The sequence below is a fragment of the Gobio gobio genome (genome assembly GCF_949357685.1).
Source record: "Gobio gobio genome assembly, chromosome: 18".
Lineage (NCBI taxonomy): Eukaryota > Metazoa > Chordata > Actinopteri > Cypriniformes > Gobionidae > Gobio > Gobio gobio.
The window spans coordinates 28,292,072-28,312,420 of record NC_137111.1 but is presented as its reverse complement, the minus strand read 5'-3'; the positions used below and the strand labels follow the sequence as shown (position 1 = coordinate 28,312,420).

Sequence of the window (20,349 nt, the reverse complement as noted above, 5' to 3'; positions counted from 1 at the left end):
CCAGTCAGTCCACCCTACATCCTGTGACCGAGGCCTTGCGGCGCTGCCATTACAACAGTGCGCCAATCAGGGTGAAGTACTAGAGCAGCGAAACATGCATTCCACACATACCTGTGCTGCTTAGGAGACAAAAAAAACACAGACAACAGGATCAAATATTCAGTAAATTGATCGTATAGTACCTTTCAAAATATAAAAGGTTAACATTTAAAAGCATACCATACAATTGCTCGATATTATGGCTAGTACTTAGCATTTGGATTAGCAAGTGCCAGAGATACTTGAGAGAGCCACGTGCTACGAATGGCCATGAAACTGGTCTTGAAATATTTTACATTTAATCCACATGCACTCATGCTATGTGTGTTTTGGGCATGAGAAAAATGATTAAACATAATGCAAGGCCATTATATGAATACAGGGATTTTTGACATGTTGAAGGCTACAGAACAGAGTTGTTTGTTTTTTGAAGAACTCTCTTCTATATGGAATTCCAAAGCTGCCAATATTAAAAATAAATAAATACATAAATAAATATACAAATAAATGTAAAAAGGCAAAAATAAATAAATATATTAATAAATATACAGGGAGTGCAGAATTATTAGGCACGTTGATTTTCTGATCATATTTTTTTTCCAGGCACATTTGACCAATTCCAAACCACAGTAATCCTAATAACTACTATTGGTTTAGTATTTAATAATGTATAAGTGATATATAATTGTTCATGAAGGCTGGAAATGAAAATCACCTTATATTCAGGTGTGCAGAATTATTAGGCATGTTTTCTTTTACAGATAAATTGAGCCAAAAAAGAGATTTAACTCAGACTGAAAGGTCAAAAAGTATTAAATGCCCATGAGAAGGATGCAATACTAATGCAATACTAGACATTGCAGTTAAGGCATGACCATTGGACAGTGAAATGCTCGTTGGGTCAGCAGGGTCAGACAAAAACATGTGGCGGAGAAAAGACACCTGTTAACTGCAAAAGAATTAAGAATTAAGGTGAAGAATTAAGGGTGAAACCATCAGGAACCCTTTAGTCTCCAGCGCCACCATTTTCCAGAGCTGCAATTCATGCAATTCAGAATTCATCTTCCAGAATCTGGCAGTTCGTTTTGGGAGTTCATTTTTAGTCCCATCTCTGCAAAACGGACTTCAGGATGGACTAAAATGAACTCCCAAAACGTACTGCCAGATTCTGGAAGATTAATTCTTCAAACAGTGGTACTAGAGGATGTGGTGCTGGTCCTTCAAGAGTCACTCTCAACCTATCTGTCCATAAAGCCTATAAAAAAACCTTCTTCATGTATTTTACAACACTTCAGCTTGTGATTCTTATCTAGTGGGGGTCATTTTTTAGGATTCTTTACCTAACTGAAGTCTCTGAGATCCTGACACCTTGCACTTCTGGAGACTCCAGGTAGGTTGCAGCTCTGGAAAATGGTGGCGCTGGAGACTAAAGGGTTCCTGATGGTTTCACCCTTAATTCTTCACCTTAATTCTTAATTCTTTTGCAGTTAACAGGTGTCTTTTCTTCACCACCTGTTTTTGTCAGATCCTGCTGACCCAACGAGCATTTCACTGTCCAATGGTCATGCCTTAACTGCAATGTCTAGTATTGCATTAGTATTGCATCCTTCTCATGGGCATTTAATACTTTTTGACTTTTCAGTCTGAGTTAAATCTCTTTTTTGGCTCAATTTATCTGTAAATGAAAACATGCCTAATAATTCTGCACACATGAATATAAGGTGATTTTAATTTCCAGCCTTCATGAACAATTATATATCACTTATACATTATTAAATACTAAATCAATAGTAGTTATTAGGATTACTGTGGTTTGGAATTGGTCAAATGTGCCTGGAAAAAAAATATGATCAGAAAATCAACGTGCCTAATAATTCTGCACTCCCTGTATATTTATTTTTTCCATATTTATTTATTATTTTATTTATTTCTACATTTATTCATTTCTATTTTTATTTATTTTCACATTTTTCATTTCTACATTTATTTATTCCTACATTTCTTTGTGTGTAGGGTAATGAGGAGGGCGTGGTTTACCTCAGACATAGCAATCGAGCTCAGAGTAGGCGAGGGCAAAACGTTGAGGCCACAGTGACACCTTGTGGTCGAAATACAATAAGTATAGCCTACTGATGTTGATACTGTCTGTGACTTGGATAGGTTCATGGCCAAAATCTAGTTGCTGTTCATGTTTGTTAGCCCAGGACATTTAACAAATCCAGACCAGACGATGTTCTACGGCCATGTCCGGAATAAAGAGTAGCCTATCCATGTCACACAGTAAAGATTTTGGCCATAAACCAATCCAAGTCACAGATAGTATCAACGTCAGTAAGCTATACTTATTGTATTTCGACCACAAGGTGTCACTGTGACCTCAACGCTTCGCACTCGCCTACTCTGAGCTCGATTGCTATGTCTGAGGTAAACCACGCCCTCCTCATTACCCTACGCACACAGAAATGTAGGAATAAATAAATGTAGAAATACATAAATGTAGAAATGAATAAATGTGGAAATAAATAAAAATGGAAAAAATAAATATATACATAAATAAGGAAATAAATGTATAAATAATGATTTTAGTTTTTTTTTGCTTTTCTATGTATATTTATTTATTTATATATTTATTTATTTTTTGTTGCTTTTTTACATTTATTTGTATATTTATGTATTTATTTATTTTTAATATTGGCATCTTTGGAATTCCATACTTCTATGCTCACCAAAGCAATTTATTGGATGAAAATACAGTAAAAACAGTAATAATGTGAAATGTAATTGCAATTTAAAATATCTGCTTTCTATTTTTAAATAGTAATTTATTCCTGTGATGGCAAAGCAGCAATTTCAGCTCCAGTCTTCAGTGTCACATGATCCTTCAGAAATCTTTCTAACATTTATTATTATTATTATTAATGTTGAAAACAGTGTTTATTTTAGTTTATTTAGTTTTTGTGGTGCATCTTTTCAGGATGATTTTAGGAACAGAAAGTTAAAAGAAACAACATTTGAAACACAAATATTTTCACTTTGCTGAATGATAGTATTATTTATTTATTTAAAAAAATATTATATCTATACATCTATCGATCGATCGATCAATAGATAGATAGATAGATGAGCAGCGGCTCAGAAAACTCAGTCACACCAATATTCAGTAAACATTTGTGGATCACAAAGAGAAAAATAAAACTGTTTTAGCTCCGCAAATACAATTAGCAATGCAGTGTCAATTCAGGGCAGCACAAGCCTGTCCAATGTGATTGAGTTTGAAGCTGGTCACTGTATAATAGAATTTAGTTCAATTGAATTTAAAGCAGCGCTGTGAATTCTGCAGCTGAGCCCAGAAGGAATGCAGAGGGTGGAGCTGTACAGACCTAGTGAGTTTATAAAGCTTTGCATTGGAAACGCATCGGAATTCAACTCTCTGACCACACAATCATAACTTACTAAGCAACAGAAGTCTGTGACACTTTAGTTCAGAAAGAGACCTGAAAATGAATGGCAGCAATACTCGTATTTAATTGCTTTCTACAATGATAAAATCCCTGTGGTAGCACTAAATACAAGAGCAATCCTGAAAACATGAAGGGCATTTAACATGAAATGTCTAACTCTAAATAGTCCGATGCATCAGCATGCACATTACATTTTATATTACTGTACATTTTTATTTTAACAATTCTTAGCTTACGTCTTCCACAGGATTTTCTTAAAATAATAATTACACCAGCATATGATGACAAACTGTAGTGTCAATAAAAATAGATATGGTTATGCTAAGGGTTTATAAAATAAATTAGCTGGAGCATGAAATGTGAGTAATGCTTAGTCATCTCCAAAAGAATCAGGGTGACAGCATGCCTTCATGTGATTACTTATAAAAAGGACACATCTGAAGGTCAGGACAAAGAAAAATACTGTTTAAAAAGCACCAAAGACATGATGAAATGCAGCAAACCAAGTAAACATAAAACAACATATATTACATTCTATATCAGGAATAATTAAAGCAGTAGTTAAACATCTGTGAATTGCAGTAATTCCTGTACAAATTGAATAATTCATGAAATGGTATCTGATCTGAAGAAGATCCATAATTTTGTTCAGACCATGCAAGGTACTTAAAATATCAGTTCAGTTCAGTAGAGTACAGTTCACCCAAATATGATATTTTGTCATAATTTACTCACCCTCATGTCTATCCAAACCAGTTTGACTTTCTTTCTTCTGTAAAATACAAAAGAAGATATTTTTGTCAATACAGAGAATAGAGTCCAAAGCTTGTTTTAGACCCCATTGACTTTTATTGTATGGACAAAAGGTTCTTCAAAATATATTTTGTTCTACAGAAGAAAGAAAGTCATACATCTTTAGAAACAACATAAGGGGTGAGTTCATTTTTGGGTGAACTTTAATAAGGCTTTAGACATGATTTGTGAGTGGGAAAGTCAGACCAGGCTGGCTCTAGACGTCACTCGAGATCAAGAGGAAGTCCTCTGCTTGGTCTCCTGGTGCTCAGCATCTCTGTACAGTCCCTTTGGCTGGCGTGGAGGCGTGAGTGGGGGAATTGTGGGTGATTGAAGAATATCTGCGTACCTGTGGCTAGGTTTGGTCTCCCTTTGGAGAACTTTTCTGAGGAGCGGTTTCAAAAGTCCAATGGTGACCTGGCTGCCGTGAGCTTCGAACGGTCCCAAGTTCTGCGCTGAATCCGGCAGGTTTTTTAGTACAATATTAAGTATGCTCGTCACAGTCATGTCCTCTGGACAAAGAGTCCACAGCAGGTCCAAATAAGGGTCCAAGTCTCTATGCTGGGACACTTCGCAGAGCAGAGCGTTGAAAATCTCTTTGTTCAGAAGCGGGCTCTTCCGGCAGAACTTCTCAGCTACTTGTGTCACCCGTTCCCACTGGCTTTGCTCGATGAGAATCCGCAACGCTTGCATTATCGCTTTAGGCCTCTCGCTGCACAAAAGCAGCTCCACTTCCAGGTGCTGGTAGGAACCTTTGCAAGGGAGCACAGTCAAGGCCCGTTTATAGAGCGGCAAGCTCTCAGAGCTCTCCTTCACACCATAACTCCATGAAGATGAGGAGCTCATGCCTGTCTGCTGTTGTGCCAATTCGAGAAACCTGGGGAGCCAGCTGGGCTGGAATTTGAAGATGGAGTGGCACAGGAGCTCAAAAACCGGCAGGTTCATCGTAGTGTGTTTCTGCTGTCCGTTGCAGTGAGCAAAGTTCGCTGTGGGTTGCACAGGGCTGAGGATGATTTTCCACAACTCGGCAGGAGCTTTAGACGACAATGATCCCTCACCGTTGCACCTCAGATGCAGAACCGCTTGCATGGCGTGCCAGGAATAAGTGGGAAAGAGTTGGAAGATGCTGTTCAGGTATTGAAGATTCTCCCTATCTAGCTCCCCGCCAAGCAGTCGGCAGATCTCCTGCTGCACCAAGGTCTCACAATAGTTCTCTAGATCTTTCTCAGAAGCCTTCACCATTGAAGTTTTGATGTCCTCTAGCAAAACGAGACTCCTAAGTTCTGATTCGAGTGAGCTCATGAGCCTTTCTTGACCCGAGGAGTGTTTCTCACCAGTTTTGGTCTTCTGGTTGCTGAGGAAATCCCTGAGAATGGCAGCCAGCGATATGGGGGCTTGAAACATCCCCCCTTTTTTGAGCTTCTCCACCGTGAGCTGCGTGCTACTTAGACTTCTTTGCTGATAGTATTTGCACGCCTCCTCGAAAACAGCCTGAACCAAGAGTGCACTTGAGTCTTCTGAATGTGTCGGAGATGGCTTCTGTATTTGCGTGACCACAAACAGCCCAGTCTCTGACAGCATTTGAGGAGAGTGACTGTCCAAAGAGTTTACAAAGAGAAGTCCTTCTGTTTTCAGACTGATTCTCTCTAATTCCAGGCCACATTTGGTGTCAATTAAGAAGAGGGTCCTGCCTATTGTTAGTGCCAGGATTTCATTATATATATTCAGGCTATTTTGGGTCCCACTAGCACTTAGGCAATTATCTGGAAGTTTGTATATGTTGCGGAGACAGCCATCCCTCTTCATAATGCACACCCAACCAGTGCTGAGAAGAAGAAGGAGGTCTCCACATTCAGTGGGAGAAAATCCACAGATATCCGGAGGATTTATTGTGGACAGAAGACCAATGAAGTCTGTAACAAGCCTCTTGAAGTCTGATTCTTTGCTTGAGCTTTTCATAACTGTGACACTACAGGCACTTTGCACATTAAAGGTGTCCCGTTCAGGTGACCATACAAGAAACACTTTTGAAACACCCACTGAAGAGTTTTCCCGCATGTCTGGGAGCAGATAGACCAAATCCCCAGAACTAACGGTCGTATATCGAGGATTATTATGCAAAGCAATGTTCACATTTCCCAAACTGACACCCCCCTCATTAACGTCTACAGTCTTTTTACAGATACAGAACCTGAAGTTGCTGCAAACACTATTGGAGTTCTCAGATGGTGGTCGCTCCTCACACCATATGATGAAATTCTGACACAAAGACACAGAAACTACTTTTGCACGAGGGCTGTTACACAGATCCACAGTCTGGAGTAGATGCCAGCCTGATCTGCACTCCAGGAATTTCCAGAATTCCACTTTCCCATTCTCAAAAATAACTCCCAGCACAGAGGCTGCGTCATCTGGTTTGCTTTGAGGGATGTAAATGACGTCCACTATAGGCACATTTCGAGTTAGCACTAAATCAACGTGCTTCTGGCATTGCATTAGATGGGCTCGCTGATATTTGTCATATGTCATAAGACCACTCTTGGGCTGACGCACAATGACATGAATGTGACGTCCATCTGGACTCAGACGCACATCGGACAGGCAGTTTTGAGAAGAGATGTTGGAGTACGCTCGTTTAAAAAACTCCGTCAGATCCTTTCCTTTCGTGAAATCGCCGAAATCAGTCACTTGTTCCAATGTGAGTCGCGTCATGTTTGCTGAAACGTCGATCTGGAATAGGAAGCACACGATGCGCGTGAAAACACTTTCAGTTTGGACCAGCGATCATCCACATGAATCTCCCCGAAACACGTCCAGTGCTTATTTCACGCGTTAGCTCCATCATATGACGATGTCATAACTATAAAGTCCATAAATCCTGCGAAATACACGTAGATTCCTCTTGTGCTGTCTGTTTCTCTCCCACTCCTCCTGACATCACGAGTTTGTTAATTTCCGGAATCTAATGGCTGTGTTTCAAAACCCAGTGAGCCCCTATCCAGACAGCATTATTGAGCAACAACAATCGCGACTATGATAGCCAGAAATCATGTCTAGGTAGGCAGCTTACTACGTTTTTAAACACACCCTATGCGTTGTTTTTAGTTTTTTTTACTCTGTTGAAGGGAGGAGTTTCATTCATCACCCTGCATTAACTCTGCATAACCTTCATCATATAAAACGTTTGGATATATACATACAATGTCTTACAATATTCAATTATCTAAAAAAAAACCTCGCAACTCTGTATCCTAAACAAATGTTTATCCTAAAAATCTCAAATTTGTAAATTTGTAGGTCAACAAGGGAGGCTAATTCGCCATAGAACATTCCTGAATGTTTTCTATGTATGAGTTAATTAATGTATGTGTTTAACAATACTCAAAGAGACTTTAAGGGTTTGTTCAACATCGATAACATACTGTGTGTTTTATACAACTAAATACCACAGCTACCACAAGAGACAAATCGGACAAAAAAATCAGTTCGTAAATTGTTAGTGCTTAAACAATATTTTACACAGTATAAAAAGTAACTAATACCTAATAAATAAAATTATATAAAATAAAATTATAACACGATGATCACAAGCAGAGCCATTGGCTCATAGATATGTTTACTTAGAATTAACCATAGATATTTGTCTATAGATACAAATTCGACCGCTCCACGCCGCCATCTTAGAACGGTCAACCTGTTATCACTCACGGGAAGAATCCATGCCACAACATTGCGGAGCTTCTGATTGTGATACTGCCGAGGTTTAATATGGGATAATGGGATAACGTTTCACACGTGAGAATGTGTTGGTTTGTGTTTTTATATGCATTGACTCAATATTACAGGTTTTTCATGTTAGCTGACGCCATCGTCTTGTTATATTGTGCTAGTTTAGCAAAATCATCTGTTGAAGTCTGTTGCAGAAATAAATAATCATACATGCCATGCGTCTAACTACGGTTGCAGACGCACATTCAACTTCATCGCGAGTGTTCAAGGATCGGTGTTTTGGCCGGTCCAATATGGCGGATGGCTTACTTATAGCGGCCCATAGAATGAGGCCTCTATGCATTGCTTCTGCTATTTGTCATGAGTCGGAAATGACGCGGGTGCAGTAACACACTTCCTTGTAATCGCGCGAAGTTTTCATCGTTGATGCAAATGACAGACGTGAATCCTGCGATTTTTAAAGTTTGTAAGTTTTCAAAATACATGTTGATTTGCTAGTTTGTGTACACACGTGTTTATTGTTTCTTCTCTGGCTTTATTTTACGATGTCTAATCGCAGTTTTAGGTAACTGCAGTGATTCGCAAATATGATCACTATCAGGAAATATTTGTGTTAATGTAATGTCTTTATTTTCATGGATTGCACGCACACATGCTCAATTTTTTTTATAAACCAACTGTTAAAAGCCTTGTTGTTGTTGTTGTATCAGTGAAATACTGTTTACTCACCATGTGATTAGCTGCATAGGCTACTATATATATATACACTGTAGTAGTAGTATGTAGTGCTTTACTAAAATTATACTGCATACTATGCATTTATGTTATATTATATGTTATACTGGCATACTTGAGTGAAATAATTTTGTAAAAAACAAGCCACTGTACAACTGTCATTTTGGATTTGCAAAACTGTCATTTTTTAAGTCTATATCATGATTATTGTCATATAAACTTTATAGCTGTATGAATTTTAAGTTTCTGTTTCATTCGTATTCTTACATATGTATATGTCTCTGAACAGAAAATCAAGCAGAAACATTGAAGATGTCTGATTCGAGGAGAAGGTCTAGAGGGAGTCAAGAGGAGACAGCAGGACCGTCCAATGGAGTGGGTGGGCGGAACAGGTCAGAGAGAGCTGGTGATATGGGTGATGAAGATGATATTGCTGGCGGACCATCAGGTATTAATGAGGAAGATGATGATCCAACACGCAGGAGAGAGATCAGGAGCAAGTACAGGGATCTGATCAATCAAGTCCAGCGTGAGTATATATTAATGCTGTTAAAAGTTTGTTTCAATGATACAGTTTGATGTTTCATTTATGAAGTAAGTGTATTCGTTGAGAACATGTGAAAAATGTTATATTTTTGTTGTTCACAGAAAACCGTGAGGACATGTTGAACCCGGCTAACAATAAACTCACTGATGTTTTAGAAGAGGCCAACAAACTTTTTGTCAATGGTATTTATTTCTATACAGTGTTATTTAAGTGTTATTGAGATATAGTTATAGTGAAAAAATATATTTTTAATTTAATTAAATGTTTTTATTTTCAATTTAAATTTGAAAGTTTTAGTCATTTTGTTGTGTTTTTGTTTTTGTCATTGTATTACGGTATTATTATTTTTTAATATGTGTATATATCGTTTTTTAATTTCAGATTTAGTTATTTTAGTACATCAAGGCACATCAAATGTGAAATTTTGCCTTGGCAATAGCTGAGTAAAATAAAAAAAAAAAAAAATAAAAAAAAAATATATATATATGTATGTATATAAATACACATATACATTTTTGCTTAATTTCAGTTAAAGGCACAATATGTAGTATTTTTGGATTAAAGTATCCAAAAACCACTAGAACAATGTTATATATTTTTTGACTTGTGTACTTGCATTATCCTAAATGTTTCCAAGAATGTTTAAATCCAGAGAAATAAGCAATTTTAACCAGGACACAGATCGTGTCCGTGCATCGCCTATCAATGACATCATACTTGCGTTCCCCTCGCTTTACGTTTTTTTAATACATTTTTTTATTTTGTAGAAGCCATGGTAACGCCAAAGACTCTTTAATATATTATGTGTTTTATTAGACAGGTGAGCAAGTGTTTGGATACATTCATCGACAGAAAACACATAATTGTTATATAGCTCAACACAGTTATTAGTCTTATTGTTTAAATCTCGTTTTCTTGATTTACTGTGCCTACCATGTTTTACCATGCCTAATATCGATCTTGCTTTCTGCAGTGAGCAACAAGTGTCTCATCTACTATCCGCTGAGCGAAAGTACAGAGTAGCATTATAACATGCCTTTCGACACACTCAAATAATGTATCTAATATGATAAAACGGCGCTGCGTTGCCCCACATACACATGAGCAGTAGAAGCGGAAGCTGTCTGGCATAATAAAAGCTTCACGAAATCAAGGCGCCATCAAGCTACGCCTTTGTTTTGAATAAGCGACCTCTAGCGGTGACTTTAATGTTTTTTAATGTATTTTAATTAACAAATATGTTTTATATTGTTTTAGTTCAAGTTTTAGTTAACTATCTATAATAGTTTCTATACTCTCCATATCCTGGTACCTACTAATGCAATTAAGCGCAGTAGTTGAATGCATGGTTTGGCAGAGATCTGTGCACACACCTTCCAGTTTCTATGTATTATGTCTTCATGATCTTCTCCTGCTGGTTTGTTATAGTCTGTGTCTGTTTTCAGTGAGACAGGCTCGTGAAGCAGCACTGGATGCTCAACTCCTGGTACTAGCCACTGATCTAGGGAAGGAGAAAGCCAGCCAGCTACATGCTGAAGGCTCTGCGTTTGACCCGTCTGCATTTGCAGAACATTTGGTAAGTAACTGTGAGAGGAAAGCTAGGTCTTATATTTCGCCATGTGCAAATTCACTCTGTAAGGATGTTTGTTCTCCTTGGTTGATTTTTTTTTTCATATTGACCATTCTAGTTGTCCTTCATGGGTCTGAATCGTTTGGAGGATGAAAGTGGTCAGGATGGAAACTTGGAGGGATATTTACCACAAGGAGCCTGGCAGAAGCTTGCAAATAGATCTGAGTCCTGCTTCAAAACAGCCCCTTCATTCCACTACATGTAAGTGAAGTAAAATGAGATCGAAGGCAATCAGGTAATTTTATCTAAGTATGGAAGGGGACAAATTTAAAATTCACAATAAATTAAAAAATTTTTTTTTGCTATTATTTTTAAGTTGAACTTATTTTCACTGTCAATGTAAGTAAATCAGTTCACTTGCATTAAAATTTGTTTGCATCATCCCTTAGAAATGTTCACAGATGTCCCTATGTGGTATTTTGTAAACAAGCAACAGGGTCAGTAAATGACTTATTAAAAAAAATAAATCATACTTTTATTCACCAAGGACCCATTAAATTGATCAACAGTGAAGGTGAAGATATTCAAAATTACTGCATTCAAAAGATTTCTATTTCAAATAGATGCTGTTCTTTTGAACTTCATATTCATCAAGGAATCATTAAAAAAATGTATCACTGTTTCCACAAACAGTTTTTAATGTTGATATATAATACAAGATGATTCTTGAGCACCTAATCGGCCTATCAGAATGATTTCTGAACGATCATGTGATACTGAATGATATCTCAGTAATGATGCTGAAAATTCAGCTTTGCCATCACAGGAATACATTTCTTTTTTTAAAGGATATTTAAATACAAAACAGTATTTTAAATTGTAATAATATTTCACAATATTACGTTTTTTACTGTATTTTTGATCAAATATGTGCAGCCTTGGGGACACTTCTTTCAAAAACATTTTTTAAAAAACATTTGAATGGTAGTAATAAAATGTCATATTTACCAGCATACACTAAGTATGCTATATTGGTGCAAATAAATACAATTATAAAATATTTTTTCATATTTAGGGCCAGATTTACTAGCAGGATTTATTAAAGACACACTGTTTCTCTTTCAGATACAAAATTTATGGGCAGGACAGTATTTAAATGAATCATGCAAGGTGATTTAGTTTTGCGCAAGTCAATTTTTCATTCATTCATTTAATTTATTATACAGGAAAGGTTAAAAAAGTAACATTAAGGCACAATTTAAACGACCTGACTCCGTTTAAAAACTGATTTCCAGCAGGTTCCAGGCACCAATTTAGTGGTGTTTGTGCCATTATTTACAGACCAAAAAGGCATGTCTTAAACCAGGCGCCAATTTGCGCTGCTCTTGGTAGATTGTGTTGGTCATTATGAAAATGATTCGGCTGCTTCTGTGTGCTTTAATGTGCGTCGTCAGTAGATCACGCGCAGAACTTTCCACTCCCATCTGTGCTTTATTAGAATTGTGCTCTCAAGCTAATTTGCCCTGTTTATCTTGTAAATCTGGCCCTTAGTGTATAAACTTTTTTTCACACTAAATATTGGATTATTTTTTTTATTACAATGGCTATTCAGTTTACTAAAACAACCTCTGCTAACACCTCTTCTTTTAGTAGAGTTTACAAATACAATGTGCTCTAACCTTTAATGATTCTTTTCAATTCAAGGTTGGGCTCGTTTTTGGCAGAGCCTCCTCCACCACGGCAGAGAGTTGAAAGGCAAAGGAAAGCACCCAGCAAAGAGGCAAAACGAATTATGCCCACCCAGGTAAGCTCATCATTATAATGCAAACGCTGACTGTTTTTCCAAATATCCTTCAGAATCTGACTGACTTTAAGAAATATCTTGTTGTAACAGCTGAAACAAATGGAAGAATCACACCAGGAGGCAACAGAGAAAGAAGTTGAAAGAATTCTTGGATGTCTGCAACGTTACTTTGCTGATGACTGTAAGCAAATTAAAATAACTTGGTGTCAGAGCTAAGCGATGCAGACTATTTCAAAAGTTTTTAAAAAATTGCCTTTTTCGGAACAGCTGATGAGCCCATTTCATACTATGAGTTCGTCATCGACCCCAGGTCATTCTCCCGGACTGTGGAGAACATCTTCCACACGTCTTTTCTCATAAGGGTGAGTCAAGACGGCACAATAGCTGTGGAAATTCAACAAAGGTCCCACAATAAAATTAATTAAATCCAATTTTTTTTATTACCCTCAGGATGGTCTGGCGAGGATGTACTTGCGGGATGGGCTCCCTTGTATTGGTAAGGTCAAATCCGTAAGTCATTATTGTGGTTGTATTTGGTTGAATGTACTCACAGATGATATTATTATGTGTGTGTTGCAGCTCCAGTAGAGGAAGGTGAGATAGAGCCTGGTGGAGCTTCCATCCGACATCAGTGTGTCATCTCCATCAGCCAGAAATCCTGGAGGGTGAGCACATTATGACTGCGCTTGGTGCATATTTGCAAAAAAAAAGTTTTTTTTTTTTGACCCATGCCAAAATTTTAAGTTTTCATTTAACCACAAGCTGAAACCAAAAATAAAGATATTAAAATGTTCTCTTTTCTTCCCTATTGTGATGTATATCATAATGAAACAGCTTCTTAAACGAGTAGTCACTTTAAAATGAAAATTACCTCATGATTTCCTCGCCCTCAAGCCATCCTAGGTGTATATTACTACTTTCTGATGTACACAATCAGAGTTATAGTTATACAATTCCTGACGCTTCCAAGCTTTACAACGGCAGTGACGGGGTCCATTAAGTTTGAAGCACAAAAAGTGCATCCATCCCTCATAAACATACTCCACATGGCTCCAGGGTGTTAATAAAGGTCTTCTGAAGCGAATCGATGGCGTTTTTGTAAGAAAAATATCCATATTTAAAATATCTAGCTTTCGGCAGACCGCCTTACGTATTGAACTTCCAAAAAAAAAGTAACTGACATGACGCATGATGTCGGCCATAGCGAGAGGTGTTACACTTTCTTCGTAAGTTGAATACGGAAGGCGGTCTGGCGGAAGCTAGATATTTTACTTTATAAAGTTTCTTACAAAAACCCATTGATTCGCTTCAGAAGGCCTTTATTAACACCCCGGAGCCGTGTGGAGTACGTTTATTATGTTTATTATATTTCTTAAACTCAATGGACCCCGGCAATGCCATTTATAAAGCTCGGAAGCATCAAGATATTTATTAATATAACTCTGATTGTGTTCATTAGAAAGAAGAATGTCATATACACCTAAGATGGCTTGAGGGCGAGTAAATCATGGGATAATTTTCATTTTAAAGTGAGCTACTCCTTTAAGGAAGAAAAAATGTGAGGGGGTACCATAGACTGTAAAAAAATATGGACGTAGTGTCCGTGACGTCACCCATAGGATTCTGATGAGCAGTTTTGAAGTGCAAAGAATGGATGAGATGGCCGTTGCCAGGTTGGTAGCGCGTCACTCTCGAATAACAGAAAATGGGCAAAAAGGCGCGACGTGGGTGGAGCTGAAGTGACGCGATGACTAATAGACAGCAGATAAATGGCTATCCACCTGTCACTCGAAGTGGCCACGCCCTTAATTATGCAGAACTTTAAGGCTTTATATAATGTAAACAAATGAGTTTTAAAAAAATTCACCCCCCTCACAGCCATATAGACCAAAACCACAATTTGTACCAGGCTGTAAACATGTTTTATTCTGCTGTAAAGTTGGGCATTTTAACATGGGGCTCAATGAGATTCTGCTTCCTTCAGGAGCCCTAGTGGCCAGTCGATAAATTGCAGTATATGTCACTTCCGTATTGGCTTCAAGAGAAACTGCGGGAGGTTGCCGCTTGGGCTGTACTTGATTTTGTCCAACGGAAATTGATTGGATTGTTGGATCGTTATAGTCTGCTATTGCTGTCCCGCCCTTGCGCCAGTAAACATGTCATCAAAGTGAAGAGTTGCAAGAGGATTAGGTTATTATGATTAAAAATTGCATGGGCACATGAATTGAAAAAAAGAGTGACTTTAAAAGAACACTCCACTTTTTTTTAAAATAGGCTCATTTTACAAGTCCCCTCGAGTTAAATAGTTGAGTTTTACTGTTCTTGAATCCATTCAGCCGATCTTTGTATCTGGCGGTAGCACTTTTAGCATAGCTTAGCATACATCATTTATTCTAAACAGTCCATTAGCATCTCATTCAAAAAATGACCAAAGACACTTTCAATATTTTTCCTAATCAAAACTTGACTCTTCTACAGTTACATCGTGTGCTAAGACAAACTGAAAATGAAAAGTTGCGATTTTCTACATCTATATGGCTAGGAACTACTTTCTCATTCCAGCGTAATAGTCGCGGATCTTCGCAGCCGTACCATGGGTGCAGCGGCAGATAAAATGAGCCTATTTTCAAAAAAAGTGGCGTGTTCCTTTAATAATTAATTAAATTTACTTAATCAACTGTCAAATAAAGTTGTATATAAACATCTAAATTGCACATTAAGAGAGGTTTTCATATCAATATTTCAATGATTTAATGTTTATATTTAGTATATATATTTGGGGTGGCACGGTACATGAAAAAAACCCGAACCGTTCGGTTCGCTTGTCTCGGTTCGGAGCGTGTGCGTCGCATGGTTTCGACGCATGTGCAATGTATCCTCGTGCCCGTATGTTACCTCAGACAGTGGGTGTCCTTTTCGTGCTAAATAAGAGGTGTGTGGACATACATTAAAATAAAGTAAAAGTGGAGTGCTGCAGGTCACGTCACGTGTAGAAATGCAAGTGGGAGAGATAAGGAAGGCTGCCGGAGTTGGAGGATGCGCCAGCGTCGTATAGCAGGCAGGGCAGATGCGGTGCGGAGAGCGGGAGCCGCGCGTGCCCGGTGTGCATTCACACACTGGCAGTGTTTGTCTCGCGCAGCTGAGCCGCAGCTCGTGTATTGCAAATACAGACAAATATTGTCCATTCTGTCACATTTTCCAGTGTTCTCCTCCAACCCCTGTCTGTCTCATGCTTTGATTTATGATGGGCTGCATATATCTGCAACAAATGCGACCGTGTTCCCCTCTGTCTCTTACACACATGCATATAACATGTTGTATATAAGTAGTTCACATGATAAATGTAACATTTAAAAGTTAAGATATGCTTCTAGTTTTAATAATTTAAACATGCCTTTGAAGTTTGGGCAAAAACTTCTGGCAGTGTTGTGTTTTCGTGTATTTTTTAATTGTTTTCACAGCGCTGGATGTCATATGGTGATTGTGAAACACACGGAACACTTCATGGTGAAATTTGTTAATCAGGTCAGCTGAATTAAAGCCACCGTGCATTGTTCTGATCAAAATTGACATGATTAACATGAAAAATGTTACGCCAATGTGTCGGACTCGGTAGACAGCCAGTTAGGAAACAACTTCTACATGATATAACAATTTTTTAATACTGTATCCTAAATTGTGGATGATTAAGCTGTATATCATAAGCTGAAGTAAATTTCTGGAGTGTTAACGATTAAAAAAAACAACAACAAGAACCGTACAGAACCGAAAACCGTGACCCTAAAACCGTGATACGAACCGAACCGTGGGTTTTGTGAACCGTGCCACCCCTAATTATACATATATATGCATATATCTAGCAAAATTTTCCTCTACAGTTGTTATTTTTCTAGCTGGATAATGAGCTATGTACATTTTACTTTCTCAATGACTTCTTCAAGCTGTGTTATTGAAATCTTTCTGTGGTTGAAACTGATTGAGCGATTACATGAGCCATGATACATTTGAGATTTTTTAACTGATGCGCTACAGCGATCTGTCACACCACATTTACGGGTGAACGTGATTTCACTTAGTACAACATGTTCCTGGATCAACATTCAAATCAACCAATCAGATAAACTCAGTTGATTTAAAATCAAGAAATAATTTGGCCCATTAACTAAATTTAGCCCCCCCCCCCCAAAACGGTTTCAGCTGAATATTTTCAGTTGCTGGAATTTTGGTAAATTCAAACTGATATTTATTTAGCTTGGAATATTTTTTTTTTTTTTTTTTTTTTTTTTTTTTTACAATTTATAACCTATATCGCTGATTTGTGTCTTGCAGGAAATCATTGATGCCTTTGATATTAAGGAAGCTCTGATTCCAGCTCCAGAAGTTTCGTCTCAAGAAAGCTAAGTTGGAGGATAGCTAGCGACAGCTACCGAAACGTTTATAAAATAAAAACTACTTTTTATATTTTTAATGTTTGGAATCTCAATTTTAAGAGTTATATCTTTGGATTTTGTATAAAGTGTAATAATTGTGTTTAATACAATAAATGTAAAGTAAACATTAGGTGGCTGATTCCAAACCAAAGAAATACTTTAATTTGATGGAAACATACAAGGTTTAAAACTTTCCACTGTCTATAAGTTTACATTTGTCTTCTCTTTCTGAGAATCTCACATATTCAGAGCAGCAGGTCAATTTTGCACACAGAAAGGGTGACCATCACATGGGATCATCATTTCATAAAACAAGTTAGCTTTGTAAACCATTACGCAAAGATGTAATCTCATTTGCAAGTCAAAACTCCATTCACACGGCCCTCACATTACAGTGTGAGTTTATATTTACAGGACATTTCCTCATATCCTTTCACAAACCAGTTCCAATAAACCCATCAATTATTTTTATATATATATATAGATAAGAGACTGTATCCATGCAGACTAACTAAAGGTGCTTGTAGTGTAGATTCCCCAATACTAATCATCATTCTTGTCCTAAATATATGTAGTAAGATGAACCTTTTCAAAATGGGCCATATCCTGACTTCCCTGTTAGTAATTACATTTAGATTAGTTGAATACTACCATCTAGTGGTGAAGGTACTGAATGCACTGTTAAAATGTGTACGTGAATAAAAACCACACAAAAATTATTGAATACATTATCTTGACTGCTGTCTCTAGCCGAGTATATTTGCATGGTAATATGAAATCTGTATTGTCTTGCACTTTGTTGTCTGTTACAGATTTATATAATATAAAATGCTTATGCAGGGTGGCGATAGAGAGCTGTCCATGTGTGTACTAGTGTGGCCCTCCATATGCACACAGATTGGTCCAAGCTTGGATTAACTGCCCTGTAGTTTAAACCCACTGACATCTGAAACCTTTTGGAGGGATCTGCCTGCTGTCTGAGACGCTTCTCTCGGCTGCAGGGACTTTTTGGAAGGTATAGAAATGTAAATCTGTTCAGGTCAGTGGCCGAAGTTGTGATTTTTCATATATGATTGGGCAGCTGATTTCTTACAGTGATTGTTTTTGTGTGTGTGTGTGTTTTTTTTTTTTCAATTACATTTTCACCTTAGATTTGTTTGTAGGCTTATTATTTGCTTGTTTGTGTGCTCGATTTAAGCAGGGTAGGCACTGTTTTATGCCTTTTATGCTTGGTTTAATGTTGAGAAGTGGGTTTTTTTTTTTGGGTCAATGTGGTGGCTCACTGGTTAAAGTTCTAAATCCAGAGTGGCAGAGATCCTGTCTCAGCATATACAAATAACGGAAAATTATTTATATTGCTTTTAATTGCCATATACCAAAGTAGTTGTCAGATTTCCTTGAATGTTCTTACTTTTTTCCTAATCTTTTGACCTATTGTTTTGTTTGTCTGTATTAAACACTTTATAATTTAAACGCTTTAGGGAACTGCAGTATCATTGCCTGGTGTCCATTATTGGTTCATTCATATAATTTAGAATAAGATATGCATCTAAACACATTCTTCGTGTGTTTATTTTAACTTATTGAGAATTTTGCCTTTCATTTCAGCAGTAAAGGTTGCTTTTTTGCTGAAAGCTCATCTTCCATAGGGATGCACAGATGGTAACATTCTAGCCAATACAGATAATTATTTTCATGCTATTGACTAATATATAAAAATTCAATGCTATTTAGTCTTAAAAAAAATGTATGTGCTAAACTAAAATCAGTCATTTTTGTCATGTTAATTCAATCAATTCAAAATTTAATTAATTGTCATGCTTAATTTAGGTGTTTAATGTAGTGCTCAATTTATTGCTAAATTCATTGCCATTGATAACCGATATGATTCTGATTCTGTTGTGACATGTTTCCGAGTTAAACGTCATATTGAAAAAAAAAAAAAGAAAAATGGGTGGGACTTTATTTTATCCTCCGGTTGTTGATTGGATTGTGAAACAGAAGCGTTGCCTGCTGGATTGGAGGCAAATCTGAATACAGTTGACTTAACTGCAGCCTGGCCTTGCATACGTTAAGTGATGACATTTTATATGTATTATTATTATATTATAAATATTTAGAGGAATTGTTCAAAATTTGACCAGTAACATGCTTTCAGAAAATAACATGGGACAATTATATCATGCTGACTTTAATGCCAGTTAGAGAATAAATATTTTCAGTTTAGTCTGTGAATCTTCGTACGGCTAATCTATGTCATAATGACTTTATTTTGTGAATTCCTTTTATTTTCTGCCACTGTCCCATTTCACTTGAGTGGCTCCATCACTTTTCCTCTGGCGGTTTTCTTTTGATGCTCAGCACCGTGTCATCATGACGGCTGCTGTTGCTTTTTTAAACTCACAGATGCTCTGTTCTTTTATTTTTCTCCTCATTCCGCTTCTGTATTTTCTGTCCTCCCCCCTCCTCTCCCTGCTTGTGTGACGGTCACTGTCGATAACAGAGGGGCTTTTTAGCCACTCGCAGAGCAGCATCTTTTAGCATCACTGAAAACCCCAACGAAGGAAGGGGGGAAAATGTCAAGACTTTTTTTTTTTTGAATCCTCATCTGTGCTATTTATATAATTGCATTGTTACATAAGAGAATGAGGATGTATGCCATACTTATACCCTGGGCATTGCAGTAGATGAGGCTTATTCACACGCACTCCCTCACACACACATGAGGGTATCCTTGCACACTTGCACTCACTTGCTCACACCCTGCTTGCATTGCTCAGCGATGCCATTTCTTTGTAGTGGGGATGCAATCCTGGAGAGACTATTTTTGCAAGCCTTGTAGTGCTTCTGTCACCTCTCCTCAGGAGGACATGGAATACAGGATGGGAAGCTGCATCGGAGTCGCACGCAGCCAGGTAACACCGCATCTCTCAGACGCTGCAGACAGAATAGCAAAACGAAAGGAGGATGAGTGGGAAGACATCGCCGGCTGTTCGGTGGTTGTTAGTGCAGGCAGAAAACGGGGATGAGGGGGAGTATTTGTGTCGGACTGGGCTGACGTCAGGGGGATATGAAAGAAAAAGCGTGTATTTTTGGCTGTCTCTTCTCATACTGGCCTGTAGTGGTCGGAGCTCAGGAGATGAAGAGCGTGAAAGGAGACGGGAATGGAAGGGAAAAAAGAGGGGGAGGTGCAAAGAGATGCCTGACAATATCTGTACAGTGTGATCGGGGAAAGGAATGAC

General features: G+C 37.7%; 3 protein-coding genes across 4 annotated transcripts in view; 2 read left to right on the top strand and 1 right to left on the bottom strand.

Annotated features, from left to right (window-relative positions):
• Positions 1-3,522: 3,522 nt before the first annotated feature.
• Positions 3,523-7,248, bottom strand: hps6 (HPS6 biogenesis of lysosomal organelles complex 2 subunit 3). The gene is made up of 2 exons (XM_079842004.1): positions 4,412-7,248; positions 3,523-4,265 (listed from the first exon to the last, which is right to left on the bottom strand). Exon 1 carries the CDS (start codon positions 7,002-7,004, stop codon positions 4,527-4,529), a length of 2,478 nt encoding a protein of 825 aa, XP_079698130.1. The 5' UTR covers positions 7,005-7,248; the 3' UTR covers positions 3,523-4,265; positions 4,412-4,526.
• A 718-nt stretch (positions 7,249-7,966) lies between these two features.
• Positions 7,967-18,596, top strand: nsmce4a (NSE4 homolog A, SMC5-SMC6 complex component). 2 transcript variants are annotated; one of them, XM_079843269.1, is made up of 11 exons: positions 7,967-8,087; positions 9,046-9,285; positions 9,405-9,485; positions 10,749-10,879; positions 10,992-11,134; positions 12,578-12,677; positions 12,768-12,858; positions 12,945-13,039; positions 13,128-13,173; positions 13,257-13,342; positions 17,007-18,596. In XM_079843269.1, the coding sequence occupies exons 2-11, from the start codon at positions 9,069-9,071 to the stop codon at positions 17,076-17,078; spliced, it is 1,062 nt and encodes a 353-aa protein (XP_079699395.1). In that variant the 5' UTR covers positions 7,967-8,087; positions 9,046-9,068; the 3' UTR covers positions 17,079-18,596. The 2 variants fall into 2 exon arrangements, with proteins under 2 accessions (XP_079699395.1, XP_079699394.1); XM_079843268.1 differs by lacking the exon at positions 7,967-8,087 and adding an exon at positions 8,255-8,487.
• Positions 18,086-20,349, top strand: part of tacc2 (transforming, acidic coiled-coil containing protein 2) — a 74,490-nt gene continuing 72,226 nt past the window's right edge. Inside the window, exon 1 of the mRNA XM_079843260.1 lies at positions 18,086-18,122. The gene's annotated coding sequence lies outside the window, so the exon portion shown is untranslated. The remainder of the gene's footprint in view (positions 18,123-20,349) is intronic.